At 39.9% G+C, this 25,376-nt stretch overlaps 1 protein-coding gene across 7 annotated transcripts in view; it reads left to right on the forward strand.

Moving 5' to 3' along the window:
• Positions 1-493: 493 nt before the first annotated feature.
• Galphaq (G protein alpha q subunit) overlaps positions 494-25,376 on the forward strand; it is a 65,991-nt gene continuing 41,108 nt past the window's right edge. For 2 of the 7 annotated variants that reach the window (XM_069333960.1, XM_069333962.1), the window contains exons 1-3: positions 1,740-2,418; positions 14,248-14,432; positions 16,273-16,427. In XM_069333960.1, coding sequence (XP_069190061.1) covers positions 2,301-2,418; positions 14,248-14,432; positions 16,273-16,427 — 458 coding nt within the window. In that variant the 5' untranslated portion in view covers positions 1,740-2,300. Of the gene's footprint in view, positions 514-1,730; positions 2,419-14,247; positions 14,433-16,272; positions 16,428-25,376 lie in introns of those variants that run through there. The other 5 variants (XM_069333964.1, XM_069333961.1, XM_045754103.2 and 2 more) reach the window with 5 other exon arrangements.

Genomic DNA, 25,376 nt, shown 5'->3' on the forward strand with positions numbered 1-25,376 from the left:
ATCTTGGAGTAAAAATTCACTGAAAGTTGCATAACAGGTAGGAGCAGCAGTCAAAAAAGCCAACCAAACTCTTGGAATGATCAAGCGTACCTTTGACTTTAAGGAAAAGAAGGTATTGATTCAATTGTATAAATCTCTGGTGCGCCCCCATTTGGATTACTGTATCCAAGCATGGAGACCACATCTTCAGAAGGACATAGCTGCTCTGGAGAAGGTGCAACACCGGGCAACAAAAATAATTCCAGAGCTAAGTCATCTCACGTATTAGGAACGGTTGAGGGCCATAGGGCTAACACTGAAAACCAGGCATGACAGGGCAGATCTCATTAAAACTTTCATTCATCCACAGGGTTATAAATACGTGGAACTGCCTACCCGCCGAAGCCGTAAATGCCAAAACTGTTAAATCTTAAAATCCATTTGAAAAAAATCATCAAGGCAAATGAGAGGACCTTCGACAAGCCGCTAGCTTCCTGTTCTCGTCGAGGCTACTATGGTATTAGTGGCCCTCAGGTAAATTCAGGTTGGGCATGTTTCTTTTCGCCTAATTCCTCTGTTCACTTATCAATACATAGATTCCTGGGCGTTGATCAACTGTTGTGGAGTGGCAGCCTGGAGAGGGTCAGTAGTTCGACCTTGGGTGGCCTCGATAAAACGGGTTATATAATAATAATAATAATAATAATAATAAAATCTTGGGCTTCAGTTGCAGAATTAATCACATTAATTAAGAGATTGAAGTTAAAGAGGCTCCCTTCTTCATTTAAAGCTAAAGTGATCAGCTAAGAGTGGCACTTTAAGTACTATACATTCAGGGTAGTGAACCGAGTGTAACTCCTCTCACATTTTAAGTACATTAATTAAAAGAGTGAAGTGGGAGAGGCTCTTCTATTTAAAGTACATTTAAAGGAGTGAATTGAGACTCTCGTTGTTGTTTTAGATTTAGCTACTCAGAACGAAATGTCCATGTAGCACGGGCTATGGTAAGCCCGTACTGGGGCTCACCTCATGGGACATGAGAGAGACTCGTTGTTATTGTTGTTTAAGATTCGCTACTTGGAACAAAAAGTTCCAAGTAGCACGGGCTATGGTGAGCCCGTTGAGAGAGACTCATGTCCCCCATCTTAAGTACTTAAGGGAGTGAGGTTAGAGTGGCTCCCTCCCCCATTTTAAGTACATTAAAGGAGTGAGGTGAGAGTGGCTCCTTCCCTCATTTTAAGCACATTAAGGGAGTGAGATGAGAGTGGCTCCCTCCCCCATTTTAAGCACATTAAGGGAGTGAGATGAGAGTGGCTCCCTCCCCCATTTTAAGCACATTAAGGGAGTGAGATGAGAGTGGCTCCCTCCCCCATTTTAAGCACATTAAGGGAGTGAGATGAGAGTGGCTCCCTCCCCCATTTTAAGCACATTAAGGGAGTGAGATGAGAGTGGCTCCCTCCCTCATTTTAAGTACATTATGGGAGTGAGGTGAGAGGAGTGGCTCCCTCCCCCATTTTAAGCACATTAAGGGAGTGAGATGAGAGTGGCTCCCTCCCCCATTTTAAGTGCATTACGGGAGTGAGGTTAGGGATGGGGGGTGGCCCTCAAGGGTGGTGGGAGGGCTGAGTGCCTCGCGCCGTGAGAGTAAACACGCGCATTCCTCTCCTCGCGTGTTTATTGTCGGGGATGATGGGAAGTCAGAGTCGATGCCACGAGCGCCTTATTCTCGCTTCAATAAAATAAACCCATAGAAATCCCCCGGGGCAGGCTGTAAGGGTTAGCGGACAATGGGGCTGAAATTGTCGAGGCGGCACTAGAGCGGGAGGAGGGCCGAGGGGGCGGCAGAGAGCGGCACAGACGGGTTAAGGCGACGTTCTGTGTACACTTCCTCAAATTGAGCTCGCAAGAGGGCGGCTGTTCCCCCGAGCAGATTCTTCCCCCGGCAACGCGGCTCACTTTATCCGGTTATTCCTCCAGGAGGCCTTTTGTGGCGGCCCGAAGCCCGTGAAGTGACACTAACCAAGTCACGGCGGCCCCCGGGGCAGGAGTTTAGCGTGTATATAAGAGTGGGGTGTGTGTGAGGGGCAATTGAGCGAGCGGGGAGGCGCCACACTCTCGCCTGCACCAAACCCCACCCCATTTGGCTTAGATTTGACCTGTGTGAAGGAAATAACAAAAAATTGAGAAAATTCCCCGATTACGCGCCGCTTCCCCTCTGTGGAGAAAGGTGGGGAAAGAGAAGAGGAAGGAGGCTAGTTTAGTAAGGAGATTGTAGTGAAAGTCGTCAAAATTAACGCGATAATATTAGTTGATCAGCAAACATGGCGTGCTGCTTAAGCGAAGAAGCCAAGGAACAGAAGAGGATAAACCAAGAGATAGAGCGACAATTACGCAAGGATAAGAGAGATGCTCGAAGAGAACTTAAACTACTGTTATTGGGTAAGCCAGCCAGGGTCATTTTGGGGTTCTTAGGGCCGTGGAAGTTGGATAAATGGACAAACACCCAAAGTGTTACGATTTGGGTCGTCTGCTAGTTGACCCTCATCCGTCAACAATTTTTGTTTACACTGTGCTCAGGTGTCCATTTTGGGGTGAAATAGTTGACCTGGGCTCATCTTTGATGTGTGTAGAGCAGCGGGAGGTGCGTAAACCTGTGTAAACTAGCTGTGGGAGTGTAATAATTGGGGGGTTTGTTTTCGAGTGTGTACTAGTGTTGTCTGTGGCTCAGCTGATTGCCGTTCCTGTTGCCCCTGTGCATATTGACAGGTCATCAACGGGACAAAAACGTCGTGTTACGCTGTGTAAATTGACAGTTCATCAACAGGACTACAACGCCCCTGTTATTCTGCATATTGACAATTCATCAATGTGACTACAATGCCTTGTTGCTCTGTGCATATTGACGGTTCATCAGTAGTGTTACAATGCCCTGTTGCTCTGTGCATATTGATGGTTCATCAATACAACTATAATGCCCTGTTATTCTGTACATATTGACAGTTCATCAATACTGTACATTGATGCAAAAGCCACTTAACACACACACAGCGTTTCGGGCAGGTCTTTACCATTTTAACTTTATATATTTATAAATACTTTACAGGCATTTACATTTACTATTAATATGATTACAATGCCCTGTTGCTCAGTGCATATTAACTGTTCATCAATATCAGACAACAGTGTCGTTATTCTGTGCATATCGACAGTTCATCAATACGATTACAATGCCCTGTTGCTCTGTGCATATTGATGGTTCAACTGGGTACGATCCCCTTTCTAAGACCTTGCACCCAAAAGTGGGTAGAAATGTAATTAATTTTTATCACTACAGAGACATTGCTGCTGGGATCTTGCCAAGTCTTCCCCATTTACAGCATGCTCCTACAATTGTCACATTATCTAGACTTTGTATTAAGTTAGGTTCTTAAGTTAGGTAAGGTTAGATTGGGCAGGTCATCATTTTTGGTAAGAAGCAAGCTGGAAGATATTTACTTCTTGACACCGTTATGGACAGATCTTGCGGTGAATGTAGTGTTCTCGGTAATAAATTTGGTGTATTATTGTAAAGGCAAAATTTTACTATTAATTTTAAAATTAACCTTTAAAAATATTTAGGCTATTGTGGAAAAGACGTATTTGTGTGCAGTTCCCTATTGTCCGTCATCCAAATAGCACAGGTGATGTATATTGCATAATATTCATCACTATGGAGCTCTTCAGTCATTAGATATACATCATCACAGTGCCTTTGTAGCAATCAGTTTAGTTTAATTTATTATGGACACACACAACCTTCATGTGTTACTGAAAGGTTAGTCATATAATGGGTTCAGGAACTGGATATTAATTACAGTAGTTAAGTTGTTATTTATCTCAAATTTATGATAGTTGCATGGTAAGTAGTTTAATGACAGTACGGAATAGTAAATGTTATTAAATGTTAGTTAAATGTAATTTGGGAGATAACCAAGAAACCTGTAGGCAGTGTGAGCTTACAGTTTGTCTGCACTATTTAAAAAAAGTAAACTAGATATTGTATTTGGTTAGATATTTGAGTAATATGTCATCCCAGATTAAACGCCCATTTCTTGAACATTAGTACTCGCCTAGTTGTATTAGTGATGCAGTTTTCTTAAATTCTTTGCATTTTTCTATTTGATTACATAGTGCTTGCTGTAAGATCTGCAAATAGTTTTCCTGAGGTTTACATTTGGTCAGATCTACATCAGCAGGTGGTGCAAACTCCCAGGGGGTATTTATAGCTGAGCCTAATCCAAGCAGTAGTAATATCTAGGAAGTCTGGTGACATTATTGGATAAACCATAGATATGTGGCTCTTTCTGACTAGTAGTATGACAGTGTAGATTTCACTTTCTGGGGCCAATTAAATTTTGGTGTTCTGAGTTTTTTTTTTTTTTACTTAATCTCTCCATCATCCTCGTCATCATCTCATCTGCTCCACACAACCTAACCTGTCTGCTAAAAAAAGATTCATGATTTAATAGCTTGTGGAAATTTGTGACAATTATATGGTTTGGGTCTAGGCTGCACTGTAATTGTCTTGAATTGAGTGAATTTAGGGAAGCCTTGGGCTTGGAGAAATCATTGGAGATTGTCATTAGGTGTTGGAAGAGTCAAGAGATTCATATATATATCCACCCAATTTAAGGTCCTTTGATTCAGCGTCTGGCTGGATTTAGCAGCCAGTTTTGGGACCAGTATTTGGGCCTTTATTTATGAAGTCAATATCCAGCAAAGGGAGATTATAGTTGCAATTAAATTTGCTGTGCATGCTTATACATAAACAGGCAGCCATTATTTTGTTTGTTGTGGCACAACAACACAATCAAATAATTAGGCAAATAATTTCTTCGATGATTTTGTAGAGCTGGTGTAGGAATACATCTGTGCTTCCCTTGAGTGACTGGGAATGTACCAGTGTTTCCTTATAGTGACTAGAGGAATGTACCTGTCTTTTTCTGCAGTTGTGTTTGAGACATGAGTGTAATTATCTAAGTAATTACCTTAGTTACAGGACGATAGCTACGTTTGTGGTGTTCCGTCTTCCCAGTACTCTTTGTCGCATAATACTTGGAAACTACTGACGGTTTTGGCCTCTACCACCTTCTCACTTGGCTTGTTCCAACTGTCTACCACTGTTTGCAAAAGGAAACTTTCTAATGTTTTTCTGGCACCTTTGTTTCCTTAGCTTGAATCTGTGTCCTCTTGTTCTTGATGTTGCTGGTTTCAGGAATTCTTCCTTGTCAATTTGGTTAATTCCTGTTAAAATTTTGTATGCGGTGATTATATCACCTCTCTTCTATCTCCTAGTTTTGGCATGTGTAATGTCTCTAGTCTGTAATATGAAGTATCAGTGATTTAAATAAAAAAAAAAAAAATAGCTCTCAAATTCAGTTTCAGAAACTATGTTCATAACGTGTACAAATCATTACAAATTACCGTATCTTTTTAATTATTTATTAGATTGAGTTCCTAAAGATACAGTACTGTACTTCATAGAAAATATTGAGTTTAAAAAGAGTTTTGAGTGTGGGAAAGTTGGTGGGCTAAGTTCATTGGTGTCATGGTCTTTTTTTTTAAATAAGCTTTTAGGGGGCTGGATGCCAAGAAATACTGGCAGTGAAGGAGAAATCTCTATACACAGGTTCTCCTGGTAATTTTCCATTCTTTGATAGGATGAAATTTGAATTTCACTTGGTAAAATTCAACAATAAATGAGCCAGGTGTAGTAAAATCTCTTTTATAAAGACAGGCTCTCATGGTAGTTGTCCATCATATGATAGATTAAAATTAAAAATTTGCTCAGTGAACTTACCCCCACAGTGTGTGGGAAGGCTATTGAGCATGTTTAAAACAAAATTTTTGGAACATTCGATGGATTTCATCTGTAAATCCTTCAAAACTCTTATCTTCTTGCTCCTCATTTACTTAAGAATGTAATAACATAAGAATAAAGGTAACCGCAGAAGGCCTATTGGCCCATATGAGGCAGCTGCTATTTATAACCACCCAATTCCACTCATATATATGTCCAACCCACGATTGAAACAATCAAGGCACCCCACCTCCACCACGGTACGCAGCAACTGGTTCCACAAATCAACAACCCCTTCACCGAACCAGCACTCATTCAGGCGTTTCCCAAATCTAAACTTATCGAATTTACATCCAGTGTTCCGTGCTCTGTCCCGTATTGACACTTTCAATACCCCACCAATATCACCTCTGTCATGTCCCATTCATCCACCTGCACACCTCCATCATGCCACCCCCAACCCCTCACCTCTCCAGAGAATGCAATTCAAGCCCCGTCAATCCTTCAATCAGACGACAGGCCTCCAACTTGAGGAATTAACTTTGTCATCCTACGCTGGATGCATTCTAGTGAATTTATATCCATTCTAAAGTACGGCGACCAAAACTGAACTGCATAATTTAAACTATGAGGTTTTTAGATAAATTAGAGATAAATTAAACACATCAAAGAAATTCTGAGGAACGTATAGCAAGGTGGGCGAAAGTATTTAGATTCCCTAGAAAGGCGAAGAACCGTGGGCGACATGATAGAGGTGCACAAGTGGATGAATGGATACAACAAAGGGGATACCAACAGGGTACCAAAAGTATCAACACAAGACAGAACACGAAACAACGGGCACAAATTGGATAAGTTTAGATTTAGGAAAGACCTGGGCAAACACTGGTTGGGTAACAGGGCCGTTGATTTGTGGAACCAACCACCGCAAAACATTGTAAGCTGTGAGAAGTTTCTTCCACAAGTTCTTCAAAGTCACCACCTTGACTTTTACTCCACGCTTTAGCCCAGTTATGTACAGCTTCCTTAATCAAATATTTTTTTAATTTTCAAATTACTGTACATGTATTAGTTTTATTAATATTTTGTTGGCTCTGGTATCCATGCGAAGTTCTTCCTTGAGAGGTAAAACTACCAAAATGTACATGAGCATCATTTTGGTGTACAACCTCTGCATGATGATGGCACAAAAATTTGTACCAAAACGGATGTGGAACTAGAAAACCGGATTGATTCAACAGAAATTGTGAGAGCCAGAGAATAAAGACTAAAAATGGGTTCAATGTAGGATGAGGCCTAATCCTCAATTGTACCAGCAATACAAACAAGAAACAACTACCGTATATATTGTATACAGCAGTGAGGAGAGAGCAGAAAAAAAACTTTGACAGGGATAGCAGACAAATGTAAAACAGAACCAGGCCTTTTCTATAAATTTATTAATGCAAGCTGTATGCAAATGATAAAATCCAAAGGTTGAGAATGATCCATCATCCCAGCTGGATGATCCATCCAGCTGGGATGAGAAAATGTGATGACTGCCAGCTTTGGGCAGTCATCTATCCAGCTGCATAGCGAGCTGTGATGACCTGTGCATAGCTGGATAATAATAAATAATTGGAATAACTGGAATACCTTTACCAGTACCTCTCCTTGGAAGTTGGAGAGCTACACACACCTGATCTTACCCCAATGTTGGACCAGTCTGGGTCTTCAACTGAAACACCTCGTGAAGCATATAGAAAAACATTCGTACCTTCTGTAGATAAAATTTGGGTAATTGATGCACCATTTCACACACCATTAAAATCCCAGGGCCCTCTCCGAAGAGACACGGCAGAAGTCGAGGGCTGCAAAAGCCTGAAGTGCAAAGCACAAGTTTGTAAATGAGCTGACACCATACAAATAAAAGCCGGATACATTAGCACAGCTGAAATAGTGGTCCAACGATGACCCCCCATTGCACACTTTGGGGGGGAGGGGGGGGGGAATTCCCTGAACCCAGAAATAGGCTCTGAGCTTAAATGGAGTTTCAGCACACAATCCAACCAACAGAGATAAGAGATAAATGACCACCCTGCAGTACAGGTCTGGAAGGTGTTCCCTTCTCCCGTTTTTAAGTTCCTTAGCCGTATGTTTTAACAACCTAGATCACAATCGCTGCACAATCTGTAAGAACAAAATAATTAATTTTTCAGGAACACTATGAACTAAGGGAATGTGAAAGTCTGGCTGTAATGGAAAGTAACACAATGAAACAACAGACAAGTAACAGATTATACAAGAAATTATGACTAACCTAAAACTAACAACAGAACAGGAATTCAACAGCTTTGTGAAAATACTTTTGTTTTGGCAAAATACCAAGTGACAGCCTTTAACCACTGTGCTGCGCCGAGTTTATTGTGAAATTCCCCGTGCGCATGAAATAGTGTTCCCAAAAAATTATTTTTTCTTCGTAAAATGATAAATTCCATTCCCTGAACATGTCTATGTAAAAATAAATATACCAAATTCCACTTACTTTGGCTGTGGGAACGTGGACAAGGTGCGCTGTGACATCAGGGCCTGGTCGCCTGTGCATGAATCGCCCAGACACGGTCACGCGTGCCATTCAAGCACCAGGTGTTGCCACAGATATATTTTCAATTATTTGTTCTATATATTTCCAATGCAGTTTCATTTGTTTTTTTTTTATCATATATGATGCATATTTGTGTCCTTTACAATATGTATTGTGACGGGTTTTGGTATCGCAGCTATACTAAACCAAGATGGTATGGCTCTCCCTCACACAAATAAAAAAAAATGCTGCTATTGGCCTTGCAGTGTGTAAATCGCAGGTGGAAACAAATAAAAATCATCAAATAAATAATTAAACAATTTACCGAAATATTAATGAATATAAATGCCCTTGAAAATACTTGGCTATCATGTAATGCAAAGATGAACAAGTTAATATGACATTAATAAAAAAATAAACTATAAGCAATGAATAAAAATCATAAATACAGTACATATACTGGTGTACTGAAGACAGCTACCATACCACCACGGCATCAGTCACATGGCGTTGGCTGAAGGCGAATGATGGGTGAGAGACACAAAGGTGATCCTAGAGCACTAAGGTAGATACTGGCTCTCCAGGGAGGCGACGCCCTTTATATAGTCCGGCGATGATGACTCGTCCAGTGTCAACGCAAGGTAGACATCTGGTCAACTAGCAAACTGCTCGTTTGTGGCTGGCGGTGCCTTTGTGTTGAGCTGCACCACTGCCAGTTGAAGGTGGCTAACTGCTTGTTTGTGGGGGCAAACTATCCGTTAGCAGTGGCGCCCGGCTTGCCTCTTGAGTCGTACCAGGCCATGCCAGGCCCTGAGGGGTGTGGAGAGGTGGCAGGACTGATGACTCATCTGGGCTGGTGTAAATGTAGACTTCCAGTGCAGAGGCATTGAAGGTGAAGGGAAAAGGCAGTTCCACTGCTATGCAGGGGATTCATGTGACAGTATACAATAGAACATTCACAATGTTCCATGGAACTGTGATACATGTGTCAGTAATGTGTCCACAATAAATGTTTAGTCGCAATATTACTTGTTAAAAATTCACTAAAATTACAATATGTACAGTTTCACACTATTTACAGACACTATTTACAGTAACACACTGTATTACACACTCAGTACTTCGGAAGCGAGTAATAATCAACGAAGTAGTCCATGGTACACAGCGCGACTTTGCTCTTGTTGCACCAGGTACAGATAAATTTTCACTTCCTGTTTCTTCATTCTGTGTGCTTGCAAATAACGCACTCACGTACACCCTTGGCTTTAGTACTTGTATGTTGTACAGTGGGGCCTCGACTTACGATGGTAATCCGTTCCCAGAGACGGATCGTAAGTCGAAATATCGTAAGTCGAAGCGATTTTTCCCATAAGAAATAAATGGAATTGAATTAATCTGTTCCTCACCCTCCAAAATATTAACTTACAAATACATTTTATACTGAATACTATGCTTTTTTTTCTAACTACAATACAGTACATATGTTTATCTCACCTTTATGGAGGACGCTTGATCTGGGGTGTACACTCCTACGTTTTGCCTGCATACCACTAGGACCGGGTTGTGGTTCACTGCTTGTTTCTCTCACTAAAAATTTGTCAAGAGACACTTGTTTTTCCCTTCGTTTTAACATTTGTCTGTAGTGATGCATCACAGTGTCATTGAATAGGTTAAGGCAATGGCCAAATGTGTCCACATATATTGCTCATATATTCAATGTTTCATGTTCATTTATGTATTTTTACAACATATTTACACACTATACATTCACCATCAACACACTCAGAACTCCATGAGTGAGAGCTGCCACATCCAGCCAGCTCTCCCTCACTCCTCCAACACCTGGATTACTCCTTACACCTTATTTGCCAACATTGCTCCTCCCACCATACTGTTATTGTTCTTATTGCACTATTTACACACGTTATGTATACGTATCTATATGTTTTATTCACCATAACTATACAAGTAAGCCGGTATCGGGTCCAAACAGCATTGTGGCCACTATACACTGCATGAGAAATCACACAGCAGCCAGTAAACGACGCTAAGAGTACGACACCACCTCCCTCGCCAAAATGGTGAGGGAGGTGGCGTAGCATAACAGCAGCATACTCTTGTTGCTATTATTACACTATATACACACACTGTATATACCCATGTACATATGTGTTCACCATAGCAAACCACTAAGCTAGTATGGTGAGCAAAACAAGAGTGGCTGCCACACACAGTGATGCTATCTGGATTCCCTCCCTCCCTCCCTCCCTTCCTAACCAAACTTCCTCCGCCCACAATACTATGCACAGCGCTAATTATCAACACAATTCTGGTCACTAAATCCTGTAAATGAATAATTGACCACAAGTATATTTTGTAAAGTAACATAAGTGCTGTGAACATCGTGAACAGCATTGATTCACTGATATTTGAACATTGTACACAGCCATTATCACACTCGGGCTCTTCTGTAATACTGTCATGGCTAAATAATACCAGTTATACAATATATATATATTTTGACATTATTAGGCAATGCAGTGGTCACAAGCTGAACAGCAGTGCTGTGAGCTCATGCTGCGTGCGCCAGCCTTGATTGTTCACTCAGTACTGAGGCGCTCACACCCAGGAATGTTGCCCACGATTTGTTTTTAAAATGGCGTCAGTTTACAAGAGCCCTGAGGAAGCTGATGCGAACCCCATGTAGTCACGGGAGTTTTGAATCGTACGCTAAAAATATAATATCCCTGTGGCGCGTTGCACAACCCCCGTCGAGCGCCTGCAGGTGCGTTGCGCAGTTTAGTGGTTAACAGAGGATGATATATATAATCCAGAAGACATAATCTTTCTTATTTCTAAGCAGTCTCAGCACACACTATACTAAGTGTCAAATCCACTTGCTTTGAGTGCCTAGTTTGTAATCGTTCTGGCAACCCAAGTGCGTTCCAGCCTTGTATATAGATTTGATGGCTTTAGGACCACCAGCCACAGGCTACAACAGAATGATCTGCAAAGTTTGACTACAGTCACTATAGAAAACCTTTATCTGTGTGTGTTTAGCCACTGTGGGACTGCAGGGAGAACTTGCCTAATCATAATCATAACAAAGAACAGCACCAAACAGATCTTTGAATCAATCAGGTATGAAAGAATGTATATATGGCCTGCAATCACCGAAACAGTTGCACACAGGCAAGAAAAAGCATGAGGAGCCATTAGAGCATTGGAAATGATCACTTTAACACATCTCCCAAATTAACAGCCAACTGATGGTGCAACGTTCTTCAGATCTTCTCGAGCTGTATCGGAACAAGTACAGTACACATAATCACAAGCGTAATTCCAGTACTATTCCCCCTGAACAGGTCTCTCTGCATCTACAAAATCTCAAATCACTTTGTGAAACAAGGTAAGACCTGAGAGGTGTCTTAAATGAGGAACCCCAAAATCTCAAGAGGAGGTATGAATTCGCGTTTTCTGGTCATTACTAGAAGCACCAGGGAAGGGGACCCTGAAATGAAACAGAATAAGGTAGACACTGAAGGTAATCATCATACTTGCTAGTGAAATATATCAAACATGATCCCTGTGTGGGGGCAAGTAAAAATGGACAGCTTTCCACTTATCAGTGAAATTTAATTCTGGTCTCAACAGAAGCTGTCAGAAAAGGTATCAGGTACGTGTGAAGGGTGGGACCTCATTGAAGCCCTGAGGGGTTGTGCCTACCACTTCGTGGCAGTGGGAGGTACTGTTTTTATAGTGATATCTATAAAACGTCAAATATCAGACATTTTATATGATATTTGAGTTTTGATAGTCATATAATTTCAGTGGTGCATTCGTTTACAAATTTAATCTGTTCCAAGAGATAGGTCGTAAACTGAAAACTTTAACTCGAAACAAATTTTACCGTAAGAAATAATGTAAATTAAATTAATCCATTCCATACACTCAAAAACTAAATTAATAATACATTTTATACAGAATACTCTTCATATGATGTACTACAGTGTATCTTGCCTTTACTGAGGACTCTTGTTGGCGTATGTAAGATGGTGAGGAAGGGAGGGGGGAGGAGTAGAGGTGTTAGTGTTTAGAAGGGTAGTACCCTTCCATTATCAGGCACTGATGCCATTTCTAGTGTACTCTCCTACATTTTGCAGGCATACCACTAGGACCTGGTTGTGGCTCACTGCTTGCTTGTCTTACTAAGAATCTGTCTAAAGACACTTGCTTTCCCTACTTGAAAGTACTTGTTTTCCCTACGCTCGTTTTAACACTTGTTTGTAGCAAGATATCACACTGTCGTTAAAAAGGTTAATGCAATGGCCTGCTACAGGTTTTCTGAGTGAATTTTTTCAACAAAACTTTGCAGTTCTTCCCATACTGTACACATTTTCTTAATGAGGAAGAGACATCCTCTACTGCTCCTACTCAACTATTTTCTTATGTTTAACTTTACCACTGACTTTCTTGGGACCCCTTGGCATGATATATAACTACGCCATGGCAGAACAATGCCCAGCAGAACCACCCGCTTTCTCGACCCATACAAGTAACAACAAATGTCGTTGGACAAACGTCGTACACCAAGTAAAATTTTACGAGGAATTTGACATTGTGTACCCAAAAAATCGTAATCTAGGGCAGTCATAAATCAAGGTACCACTGTACAGTACTCGGTATTCTTGGAGGAAATATAATGTATTTTGTGACATTCTTTTGTTTACGGGCATATTACCTCAGTTATGTACTGTAGTGGGTTGATCTCTGATCCCAACAAGCTTCCTGCAATAAAGTATGCCTCTGATAACATGTACCTTTTCCTTGGCAAGTAAACCCATAGTTTTGCTCCTGATTCTTATGGTCATGACCATAAAGAATCTGGAGTTGGGGTTGAAAAACTCTGTATATACAGTATTTATACAGGCTGTATATGTTTGAGGGGGTTATCTTGAGATGATTTCGGTCCTCAACCAAGCCTCCTTTTTATTACACATCCCCTGGAAGCAGTCTGTAGCAGCTGTCTAACTCTCAGGTACCTATTTACTGCTAGGTAACAGTTGCATCAGGGTGAAAGAAACTCTGCCCATTTGTTTCCGCCTCCACTGGGGAGGGGGGAGGAGGGTGGGGGTTATTGCGTGCATTATTTTTATGGCGAGAGGTTTGTATTTATGAATGTCTCCATGCTTAACTAAAGTGCTCTATATTTTGTTTACAATATATTACAGTGCTTGTGTATTATGTACAGTGTTGTTTGAATTTGTTTGTCCCTTTTGTGGCAATATTTTGTAATTTTCTTTTAGACAAATGCTGTGATTGATATAATAGTGCCTGATCCCAGTTTCTTTGTTTGGTACATGTACAGTATACATATGATTGCCTGCATTACTCTCTATTGTGTGAGAGCACTATGGTTTTTGGTTGCATATGTAAAACAAATTACAACATGCTGTTTTTATTGGCATTTGCTTTATAATGTAATTTCATTAATGTCTTGAAAGGTATATTGTTGTAGGTAACAGGAATACTGTACCATATGTCGACCAGACCACACATTAGAAGGTGAAGGGACGACGACGTTTCGACTTGAGAATGGTACAAGACGGACCGAAACGTCGTCGTCCCTTCACCTTCTAGTGTGTGGTCTGGTCAACATAATTTAGCCATGTTATTGTGACTCATCGCCTGCAATACTGTACCATAATTGCTCAAATGTAACAAATTCCCTACTGTAATATCATGCTACAAAAATTTTGGTAGAATTGTACTGGTATTTACTGATTTTTTGTCCTGATGCTTGATAAGTCTTAGCATGCATTTTTGTTGTTGGTTAATACAAATTAAATGGGCTTTTCTTTTACAGGCACTGGAGAATCTGGCAAATCAACATTTATCAAACAAATGCGAATTATCCATGGTGCTGGTTACAGCGATGAAGATAAGAGAGGGTTCATCAAGCTGGTCTTCCAGAATATTTTCATGGCCATGCAGTCTATGATCAGGGCTATGGATCTCCTACAGATATCGTATGGAGATTCAGCCAACATTGTAAGTTTGACTTTCTGGATCTGGGATGTCTTTGAGGAATTTACTCTGGTTCTAAAATATTTAGGTACAGTATTCATAGCAGGGATAATTTGTGGGACTCAGCAGGTCCAGTGTGCTAAGCACTTGTTAAGTCATGCCTTAAAAAAAGCACCAGGCCCTTTGAGGCCCACCCCACCGGCAAGCCAGGGACTGAGAATCCTAGAATCGTAAACCTGAGAATCGGATTATGTACCTATCTTTAGGTTATCTCGATGATTTTGGGGCTTAGCATCTCCGCAGCCCAGTCCTCAACTAGGCCCGTTTTTTTTTTTTTTTTTTTTTTTTTTTACACACACCCCTAGGAAGCAGCCCATACCAGCTAACTCTCAATTACCTATTTACTGCTAAGTAACAGGGGCATCAGAGTGAAAGCAACTCGGCCCATTTGTTTCTGCCTCCACCGGGAATCGAACCTGGAACCTCAGGACTACAAATCAAAAGCGATGTCCACTCGGCTGTCAGGCCCCATGACCTAAAACAGAAAACCTCTACCAGACAGCATAAGCATTACAAAACAAGCCACTGCTTGAATTAGATTAGGAACCAAAGGTAACTGCAAACGGCAGTATAAAAATATTAATCCTATTGTGCCTGACTGCCACCAGGTGTGGCCCAAGCCAACCAATTCTCTTGCTGATTTGCCTGTTCCATCCAGAGGAAACCTCTGGACAAGCTTTTCTCTGGAAAGCAAGGAGCATCGGGGAAGGACTAGCCTAAATGTGAAGACAGTGGTTACATGCTTGCTTTGTAAGTGATTTGGTCTGAGATCAAGTTCTTGCCAGGGATCCTTCACTGTTTGTCTCTGTTCATCCAGCAGTAATTGTGTACTTGTTGTTAAGACAGGCAGCAGGTCATGTTTGAGGGAAAACTAGAAGGGTAAGATTTTCTTTGAGCTATTGGAAGGGAAAGCTCTTTGCCTGCTAACAGGAGTCAGAGGTCATCTGCTCCTATACCCACCTGTATGTACTTTATGATAGTCCAGGGTGGACCAAAATATTGTTATTTCTTAATTTTCTGATATGTGGTTTGGTCATCATGACTCTGGTTTGTTTAGCAGGGGATGCATAGTTTGTTGTGCCTGGTTGCTGCTGTCTGCCGTTACTTGCACACCTATTGTGACATTCCATGTGTCTCATTGTTTGTTGACCTGGTGTCCTTGTTTTGCTTGTTCTAAGACCTGTTTATCCCATGTTGTCCGTAGTGTGATTCAGTTCAGCCAGCCTGTGGTCTACCCTTGGGTCATTGCAGTTTGGAATAGACGCATGATAACCGCTCTTTAAGGGCTAATGGTACAATATTTTGGTTAAAGTAGGGTTAGCCTCCAGAGTCCTTGGAGAAAAAGTTCACTTTTTCATTCTGTACTCTATAAAATATATTTTAAGCACTGATATTTAATGCTTCATCAACATTCTAGTCACAGATTCATTACACAACGAAGTTCAAACCATCAACCAATCAACCAGGTATCAACCAGATGTCGGGTATTTGTAATGATGAAAAAATAATCTAAATACAGTATACAGTTCGTAAAGTTCAAGAATGTGGAGTGTGTTGAACTCCTAAAAACTGTAGAGAATGGTGGGTACACCCATGGATTAGTGATGATTATACTTGTGTTCTAATTTGCATTAATCTGTGCTTGGCTTGTGTGCAAAATAAAGATTCACATGTGCTCTTTGGAACTTGGAATAAATTTGAGGCCCCATCTGTACTTACTTTAAATTGTTATTTATATAATTCATTAAATTGCTTGCTTTTGTTTTTTTTATCTGTATGTTCAGTATTCCAAATTGCATTTCAGGAACATGCAGATTTGGTAAGATCAGTGGACTATGAGTCGGTAACTACATTTGAGGAACCATATGTGACTGCTATGAAATCATTATGGCAAGATACAGGCATCCAACATTGCTATGACCGACGCAGAGAGTACCAGCTTACAGATTCCGCAAAATAGTACGTTCATTGTTTTCTATCGTCTAATTTTTATTTGGTACTGTTGCAATGATGTATTTCTGAAAATTACATTCAATGATTTGTAGAATAAATTGTGAAACTCTTAATACAGTACCAATCTACAGTGCAATCTCGACTCTGTGAACTATACGAGAGCAGTGCTGAGTTCTTGCATCTAGAGATTCTTTGCAACTGGAGATTCTTTCAGAAGGCATTTGTATGCTGCAATTTTTTGTTTAAAACAAAAAAATAAATTGTTATGCTGTTTCTCTTAATGATTTATTCATCTACAAATTTATTAATAATGTGACCAGAGCCATGTTAAAGGAGTTTACTAATTTTCCCCATGCTATACGAGTTAAGTTCATGGAGGAAAATTTGAATTTGAATTGTTCATATAATGCACAACTACCATGAGAACCTGACTGTCAAGAGATTTCACCACAGGAAGTTTATTTCCCATGTGCCAGTTTTGAGACCTCTTTCAAAGGTAGCAAGGCTCCTTCCTGTGTGAACTAAAACTGTGCCAACTCAAAATAAAAATGAAGCATAGAATTTTGTTTTAAATATATTCAGTAGTTTTTGCAGGCTCCAACTTATTGTACTGTTGTGTTCATCTACGAAAAGCATTAAAAATTTGATTGGAGCCAAATTCAAAGTGTTATCATTCATTCCATAATATTTCTCAAGCCTTATGGGTGAATTTCACTGAGCAGAATTGTATTTCAACTGATTACATGATGGACATCTATCAGGAGAACCTGACTAAAAGATATTTTTCCATGATTGCCAGCATGTCTCAGAATCCAACCCCCCTTAAATTAAATTTTCTAAATTCAAGCCCATCAACTACCTCACAGGTTTGTGAACTCTGGCCTTGCATTGTAAGCAAATTTGCACGTCACTCGCTTCGCCGATCACTTGTTCGACGAAGTGAATGAATAATCCGGCCTGAAAAATATGTATTGAAACCAGAGATTCACCAAAGTGAGGTTTCCTGAATTGAGGTTGCACTGTGCATTGGAACATTGTAGAAACTTTACTTTTATCAAAGTAATTATTTACAATTAGTTATTTATATTTGCTTTTCTACCATGTGATGTGGAAATTCTTAGAGCTTGGTAATTAATGTAGGCAATTTTTAGACTAAATTTACATTTAATATTAATAGGAAATGTTTGTTTTTGGCCAATGTCTCAATAATGCTTAACCCAAATACTATAATTTGAAATATTACACATGTTCATCATAGTAGTGTGATTGTATGCATGTGTTTTGAAGTATTTTTCACTTCACCTAGCTCTCTGGTGCTTAAGGTACAGGCATATCTCAGTCATACATTGCCCATTAGGAACCATGATCAAAATCTGGTTCACTCAGAGGTGAGGGAAGTATGGAAATCATAGATTAATCCAAATTAGAGCCCAGAAAGCTAGGGGGAAAAAAAAAGCTCTTAATTTAATGCCTCCTTATGGATGGACCTCAGTGGATCCCTATAGCTAGCTGCACCAAGATAAATCCACACAAATGAGTCACTTCAACCCTAAAAGTTGTTAATTGCCTACCAGAGACTAGAGGCCAAAATCTGCAAGAAGCAGGGAACTCTTACAATCGCCTTAGAAACATGCAGAGAGGAAGTGAAGCAAAACCGACAACTGCAAGGTTCACAAAGAAAGTGAATTGAAGTAGAAAAACTCTGCAAACGATCCACCAAGTAGTTAGAGGAAACCTATCCCTAGCTGCAGCCGATCACTACCAGGTAGCAGCACCATTGGGAGCTGCTGGCTCCCCTTATCAACAATCCTCAGTCTAGTGTCTTAGACAACAGACCGACACACTTGGTAGGATGGGAAGGACCTAGGTGCCACTGAGACCTACCAAGACAGAACTGTTTCATTACATTCAAGACTGGTTTTCTGAATGAGCCGAATGGTGGTCCCCTGTAGTTAAATAACCACAAAGAACTACCCCAGGTAGCCCCATGTGGTCAGCTCAATACGGTTATAGAAAAAAAAATAGCATAATACTGTATACCGTAAGCACGTCAAAATGACACATGTTTTGCACCAGTGTTTTGTAGCAGTGTTGCTACATTGCTTTAGTAGTTTTAAACATGTTTTGCTGTAGCTTGAGTGTTTTTCAATATTGTTTACAAATTTCAGTGATTCAGGCTCCTTAAAATGAATCCCAGACTGAAGGGGGCAACTGAGAACCAAAAGAAAGTCCAAAACCTGATCCATAGATTGAGGAGGCTCAGGAGGATAGTGAACAGGCTAGAGGTAAAAAAAAAAAAAAAAAAACACACAAGATCTTGCGAAACGTCAACACCAAATGGCAACAAAAGTGGCTATACCAGAGCTGAATGATATGGAGAGACAATATTACATAAAAGATGATCAGCAACAACCATGACAAAAAGGACAGACCACCAGAGCTGAAACTGAAGACAAGCAACGAAGTGACAGGAATAGCTGAGAAGGAATGCCAAGGGACCTCTTACTTTTCTGCTGTGATGTAAGATATAGGGAGAAACCAAGAGGTCTGCCACCTGCAGACCATCCAAATGGCAGTAAACCCGACTTATAAAGTCAAAATGTGATGATTGAAGGAGAGCCTTAAACTGTAGAACAACTCTAGATTGATTGCTGAGAAGTATGGTGGTTTGAACAACGGGCCAGAAGGGGTTGGAAACCACAGCTGAGCTGGCTACCAAGAAGCCAGAAGGATCACCCTGCCAGCAAATGTTTCCAGTATGGAAAGGACCAGAGGCATCAGCTGAACCAAGGGGAAGAAATACTAGAACTCCCACTGACTAATCCAGTCGAAATGCATTCACTCCAATAGCCTCGCAAGTGGGAACCGATTTCTTGGACGAAAGTCACCGATTCACACCAATATAGAGGTTCGCCTGAGGGCTCTTAAACTTTTTGTGAAGCCAATGGAAGTGCATGTCGACTGTCCGCTCCATGGAAATAGGACGGAAACATGAGACCACCTCCAATAACATTACGCACAACTGGAATGTAAACTGCACAGATAAACCCCGAGAATACAGAAGATGAAGTCCAGCTCCACAGAGGAAACGAGCAAGAAAACCAGGCACAGGGCCACCACTCGCCAGCACACACTGAACACAACTCAAGATTAAAGGCTCTTAATAAGGATGTAAGTGATGCACTGTAAAATAAGCACACAAATTTCTGCATATCTCCATACAGAGAATCCAGACTGCCCAAACCCTGAACCCTTCAGAGATGTAAAAAATCCTTGCACTACTTGGAGATGGTGGAAGGGAACATCTATAGGCCTCTCAGGGATAGACATCAAACCAACCAGGGTAGATAATCGAGCAGGTAACCCTGGATAGGCAGAGGCAACACCAGCCAAGTGCATAGGGAAGTGAACCCTAAGCCCATGCAGCTTGAGGTGAACACTTGCTCAAGGTCCACAAGTGAGTCGCACATGCATGCTCATGAAGCAAGTAATAGAATTGGAACAAACATAAGCAAATAGTCCCTGCAAGACAGTACCAAGGAATGGTCAACTCTTACCTGGAAAACTGGTACCCAAAGGGTGAAGGCAACACGAAGACGTGAACAGGGTCACACCCACCAGGGAAACGGCTGATGAGTTGACTGCAGGTAGACCGGGAGCTCCTGGAGCTGCCACCTAGATGGGAGGGGGGAACTAGCAGGGGAATGACCTAATTTTCAGAGTAGTTTATATTTACCATGCTGTTGTCTGTTTTTTTTTCTTGTCCTTTCTGGTAGCTTATTCTCTTGGTTAGTGATCTAGCATCCCGTGCTGTCTGTGCCTCTTTTGAGTGGACCAGGTTTTGACCCAAGTCTCTGATAGACTTTTAGTGACTCATAAAGGCTTGGTGTGACATGTAAATCTATCCAGGCATCCGGCAACAGGAAGCCACTGAAAGAGCCCTCCCAGAAAAGTGTTCAAAAATATATCCAACATGAAGTCATCCTTTCATTATGCCTAGCACATCCCATTTCCAACAACTTCTCTCCATTCATCCCCCATTCCAGCATTCATATCGCATCAGTATAATGACTTTCGTACCACCTTATAGCTTCTCCACACAATCATTCTGTTAATTATAGAAGACCTCCATCTCATTCTTTGCTTTAACATTCTCCTAACACACTGGAACATAGAAACCTACATATACATATATATCTACCTACCTTACATTTAATCTAACATATTCTTGAAATATCACGCCCCTCTCCCTAACATATTCTGCGATATAAAGAATGCTACCCTTTCTTTTTATTGCTCTCATTTTGGACCACACAACTAAACCCCCTCAAACCATCCCACCCCCTTAATATTTCACCTTAACGCCGTTTACCATCAACTTAAAATATCTCGTTCAACATTTAGCAATTCTCTCTCCATTTATAAGATTTACTTAAATTAGTACAGTACTCTTCCTGTCATTTATGTACAGTAATGAATTACCCTTTCTTGTAAATCTATTTAGGCAGACTGTGTGAAATGTAGTATATAAAAGGAATGCATTTTACCTAAATGTCATTGCAGTTAATTTTAATGTATGTATGACTACTGTATACTGTATATATAAAGGATGTTTCTTAAGATTTAACATTGAGGATATTCTCTTTACTATGTAAAGGCTGGCAGGTAAGGTTGATAAAATTTATGTGCATTTCTGTGTATTATTTTGTGTAAGAATTAAGACTACAGTTTTATTTGAATAGATTTCTTCATGTTACATGCACCTCTTCATTCATTGAGGTTACAGCTATCCTAGCGAGCAGGGCTGTGCTAGTCAGCCCTGTTGTGATAAATGTCAAGTCTATAAATGGAATGAAATGCTCCACACTTTGTCTATTCCTCCAAATTTTGATTTACATATATGTAAATATAAATATAAACTTATTTATTGTACAGTATTGGTCAAGTTCTTGCAATGTGAATGATAAACTCAACATAGTTCTAAATGATGTCAGCTTTCATTAGAAATTTTCTATTTGCTTTTTAGTAATTTTCAGTATATTTATATGTAATAACTAGGTGCATAAAAAGACCTGAAGGTGTATTCCATTGCCCATCCCCAAGTTTAGGACACCTTTTGTAGTAATGATTTCTTTCACAAAACATTTTGACCCCTAATCAAGTCCCTTTTTGTTAAAGTATGAATTGCATATTTACTCTTAAGATCTTATCCCCAAAGTCTAATAGGAATTTCTCCCCTCAGAATTTGCTTGCTTAGGGTAAGGTTGCCAGTTGTAAGCCATTATCGACAAAAAGTCATGTAGTGCCTAAAACTTGGTTAGTACTGACTAAGCTCACTTATCCGGACTATGTGGGATGGATCTCTTTCTGGATAATCATCTGGATAAGCAGGAATTCTTGCCAAGGAGGTCCAAAAATGAACATACTCACAATTTTTTTTGTACCACAACCAACATAATTCAAATTTCCACACACTATAAATCAAACATATAATTTAAAGCAGAAACTTCAGCATGCCTTGTTGTAGTTAATATTCTTATTTGATAATGTAGATCTTGAAATGTGTAGTTCTTCAAAATTTACATAACCTAATCTCCTGTTATCCAGATTTCTGTCCACATGTGACGAAGTTTTAGCTGTATGGCACTGTGGAGAAATGCCTGACAGACCACTGGAACATTATCTAACACAGTGCACAGTTATAAACCCAATAAGATTTCAACTTAGATTTAACAGAGCAGAAGTTGTTAAACACATAGGGCAAAATTTTACTGAAGCGACCATATGAGTTAAATACTCATACACCACCTAAGTAAAACAGAAACAAGTAACACTTACTTGGCCAGCCAGAGGCTTAGGGCCTGTGCAGGATATCCCTGGGAAAAAAAAAAGGATTTTGGCCGAATTACCCAATATCCAGATCAGTGGGCTTTGGATAACTGTGCTCATACAGTATAGTTAAAAATTTTAAATGCTTCAGTTTATATTAGTATTTTACAGTACAGTATGTGCAAATACAGAAAAATATCAAAAGAAATATTATGCTTATACTTTTGAGCATTTATTTTGCTTGTCTGTCATTATACTAGTTTTTTAATGTTAGGTAGTTACTGTATTATTGATCAGTTTTGTTAATTTTTGTTCAGGCAAATAATACAGTAGAAAGACACACAGTAAATATTGAAAATATAGTTAGATTTAGCTGATATGGCCGACCACTGGTGCCAAGTATGTCGAAGCCAATTGGAAAAAAACAAAACAAATCATACAGGTAGAAAAAAGGCCCTGAACATGTTGGCTGGAGCCAGATCTCGGCCATGACCTACAGCCAGTCATCGGCATGACCTTGAGCCGGTCTTTTGTATCATTTAAAACCAGTCTACATAATCTAGAGCTGGTCCTTGGCATTATCTAGAACCACTTTTTGACAAGTCTTTCATTCTTTGACATTGCATTCCATTCCATATTTAATCTTATATGTACTGTATCACTTTTGGTGTATACCCTGAGGGTAATTACAGTCTCCTTTAAATAAATTCTCTCCATTTTCAAAATAAAACCAGTCATCTGATTTTTTCCAAAACAGGTCTAACTATATTCCCATAACCAAAACTTTTGCTCTTTTAAAATGTTGTATTCAGTTTTCTTATTAACTGGGTTAAACCCGTTTTTAATGATGGCCAATATTTTTCTGAGTGGCCAAACTTATTATTATAAATCTTAACTAGTCATACAATTTCCTTCAGAATAGATACATTGAATTTCCTATGCTCCAACTCAATAATTTGGTAAAGAGAAGAAAAGCATTGAATGTATTGAAACTTCTCTTTCTTGATGGGCCTCGGGTGACTTCCTGTTGCTAACCACACTGATATAGCCCCACATTTGAGTCACATCAGCCTTAGGAGTTGTGAGGAGTCACATTGAGTAGATGATGCAATCAGCCTACCATAGACCAAAACCAGAATTTAGCTCCCTCACTGAGATGAAGGGTGCAGTGAATTCTTAACTCTTTAATGCAGTTATTGTCATATGTTGATTCTCAGTGTAATGCAGTTATTTGTTGATTTTAACTATTATAATCAGGTTTTTATACCAGTGATCTTAATATGGGTATAATATTTCTATATGAATGTAGTGGAGTTTATCTTTACCCTAAAAAAATCCTGCTATAGTTTCATGGTGGCTTACTGTTCTAAAGCGGTTATCGTCGCAAATGCTACTATGCCAATGCAATGATCGTTATTGTATAAAATTCCATTTTAATTAGATATATATACCGATTATGTTCATATGGTTTCCATAAGTATATGGTTGTAATGAAATATAATATGCCAACAATGGGCAAATCCGGGGAAAAACAGCCATGGAATTAAGCTCAAACATCAAAGGAGGATAGGTGGTGATCTCTGCCATGAGCAAAAAACCCTCCACAGAAGGCACTAGACCATGCAGAGATAAAAGGCATCCAGGGACCCCCCCTCAGACTCCACCCTGTTCCAGGAAATCACATGTGAAGACCCCTGGAGCAGATCCATGCTCTACACCAGATGCCTGATGAGACAGGAAGGCTTCATCCCAAACTAAGACAGAAATAGAAGGCTCCAAAACCTTGGTGGGAGGGGGGAGGACTTGACTGTCTCCACTGCCAACATGAAGTTTTGTTTTATTGAAAATTGCAGTTGTTTGCAATTTTTTTCTCTTATTTTTTGGATGCTTTCTCAGTGTGAGTTATCATAACGGTCTGTGCTTCTGTGAGGAGAGCCGGTTCTTGCTCTGGTAAGCCAATCACAATTCCTATGGCTAATGTGACTCGGTTGTGGGAAGCCATCTCAGGTGAACCACCAAGACTACTAGAAAAAGATATTTTATTGGATTTAAGATTCTAGTGTCTAGAGCAGAATACTGTTGCACAATAACAGCCCCATTGAAAGCTTAAGAAATTGGAGACCTGGAAAATGAATAAAGATCATTTATTATCCAACTCTGCTCTATAAAACATCTAAATTATTGAGACTGCTTAAAAAAAATTAACTTTGTATTCTCTAGAGTGCAGGTGAGAGATATATAATAATTTATACTTGAAATATATTAGAAGGACTGGTTGCAAATCAGCACATGAAAATAACACCACGTGAAGCCAGGATGAGAGAATTGTTGACATAGGGAGCCAGCAACTCCCAGTGGTGCTGCCACGTTGCAGTGTCCAGCTTAAACTGGTGGAGTTCAACTCGACTACTGGTTGGATCATTTGTAGGGTTGTTTGCCGTTTTCCTTTTACCTCTGTGAACCAGCAAAGTAAAGGAGTTGTCTGCTTTGCTGTGCTTCTGTTGTGTGCGTGCCCTTCTGTGAGGGTGATCTTAAGAATCCCTTACTCTCTGTGCCTCTGAGGAGGGACTAGTTTCTAGTGGGCTATAAAGTTCTCTTAGAGCTGATGTGACTCAGGTATGTGGAGCTCTCTCAATGTAGATAGCTACAGGGAGCAACCTTTTGGCCCCTCTAGAAAAGTGAAATTTGTGTAAATTGTGTTGAAAATAAAGTAGGTTTAATATGAATGTAATTTGTTTATACTAGTGAAGCCAAATGAAAACATGATACAACTATCTTTGCCGAGGTGGCCGATTTCTAGATGGCGACGTAATTTTGGCCACCGACATATTTTGATTAGTATCTGTACATACTGTACAGTAATTTACAGACTGAACTGGATTGTCATATTATAAGTATGTCTTCTCTTTCAATCTACACTATAAGTTTTTCCAAAATGATATATTTAAAATATATTTTATTCCCTGAAAACTAAAAGTAGCTTAAGTTAGCTAAAAGCTGGTGATCTTACCCTACAGAGGAAGTCAATTTGTGGTGTGATTGTTTAATGTTTTGTGCTTTTGATTTACATTTAATTTCTTTTATCTTCAATACTGTGTACTGTATTTTGTGCATAGTGTGAATTGA

Source organism: Procambarus clarkii, chromosome 30, assembly GCF_040958095.1.
Source record: "Procambarus clarkii isolate CNS0578487 chromosome 30, FALCON_Pclarkii_2.0, whole genome shotgun sequence".
NCBI lineage: Eukaryota > Metazoa > Arthropoda > Malacostraca > Decapoda > Cambaridae > Procambarus > Procambarus clarkii.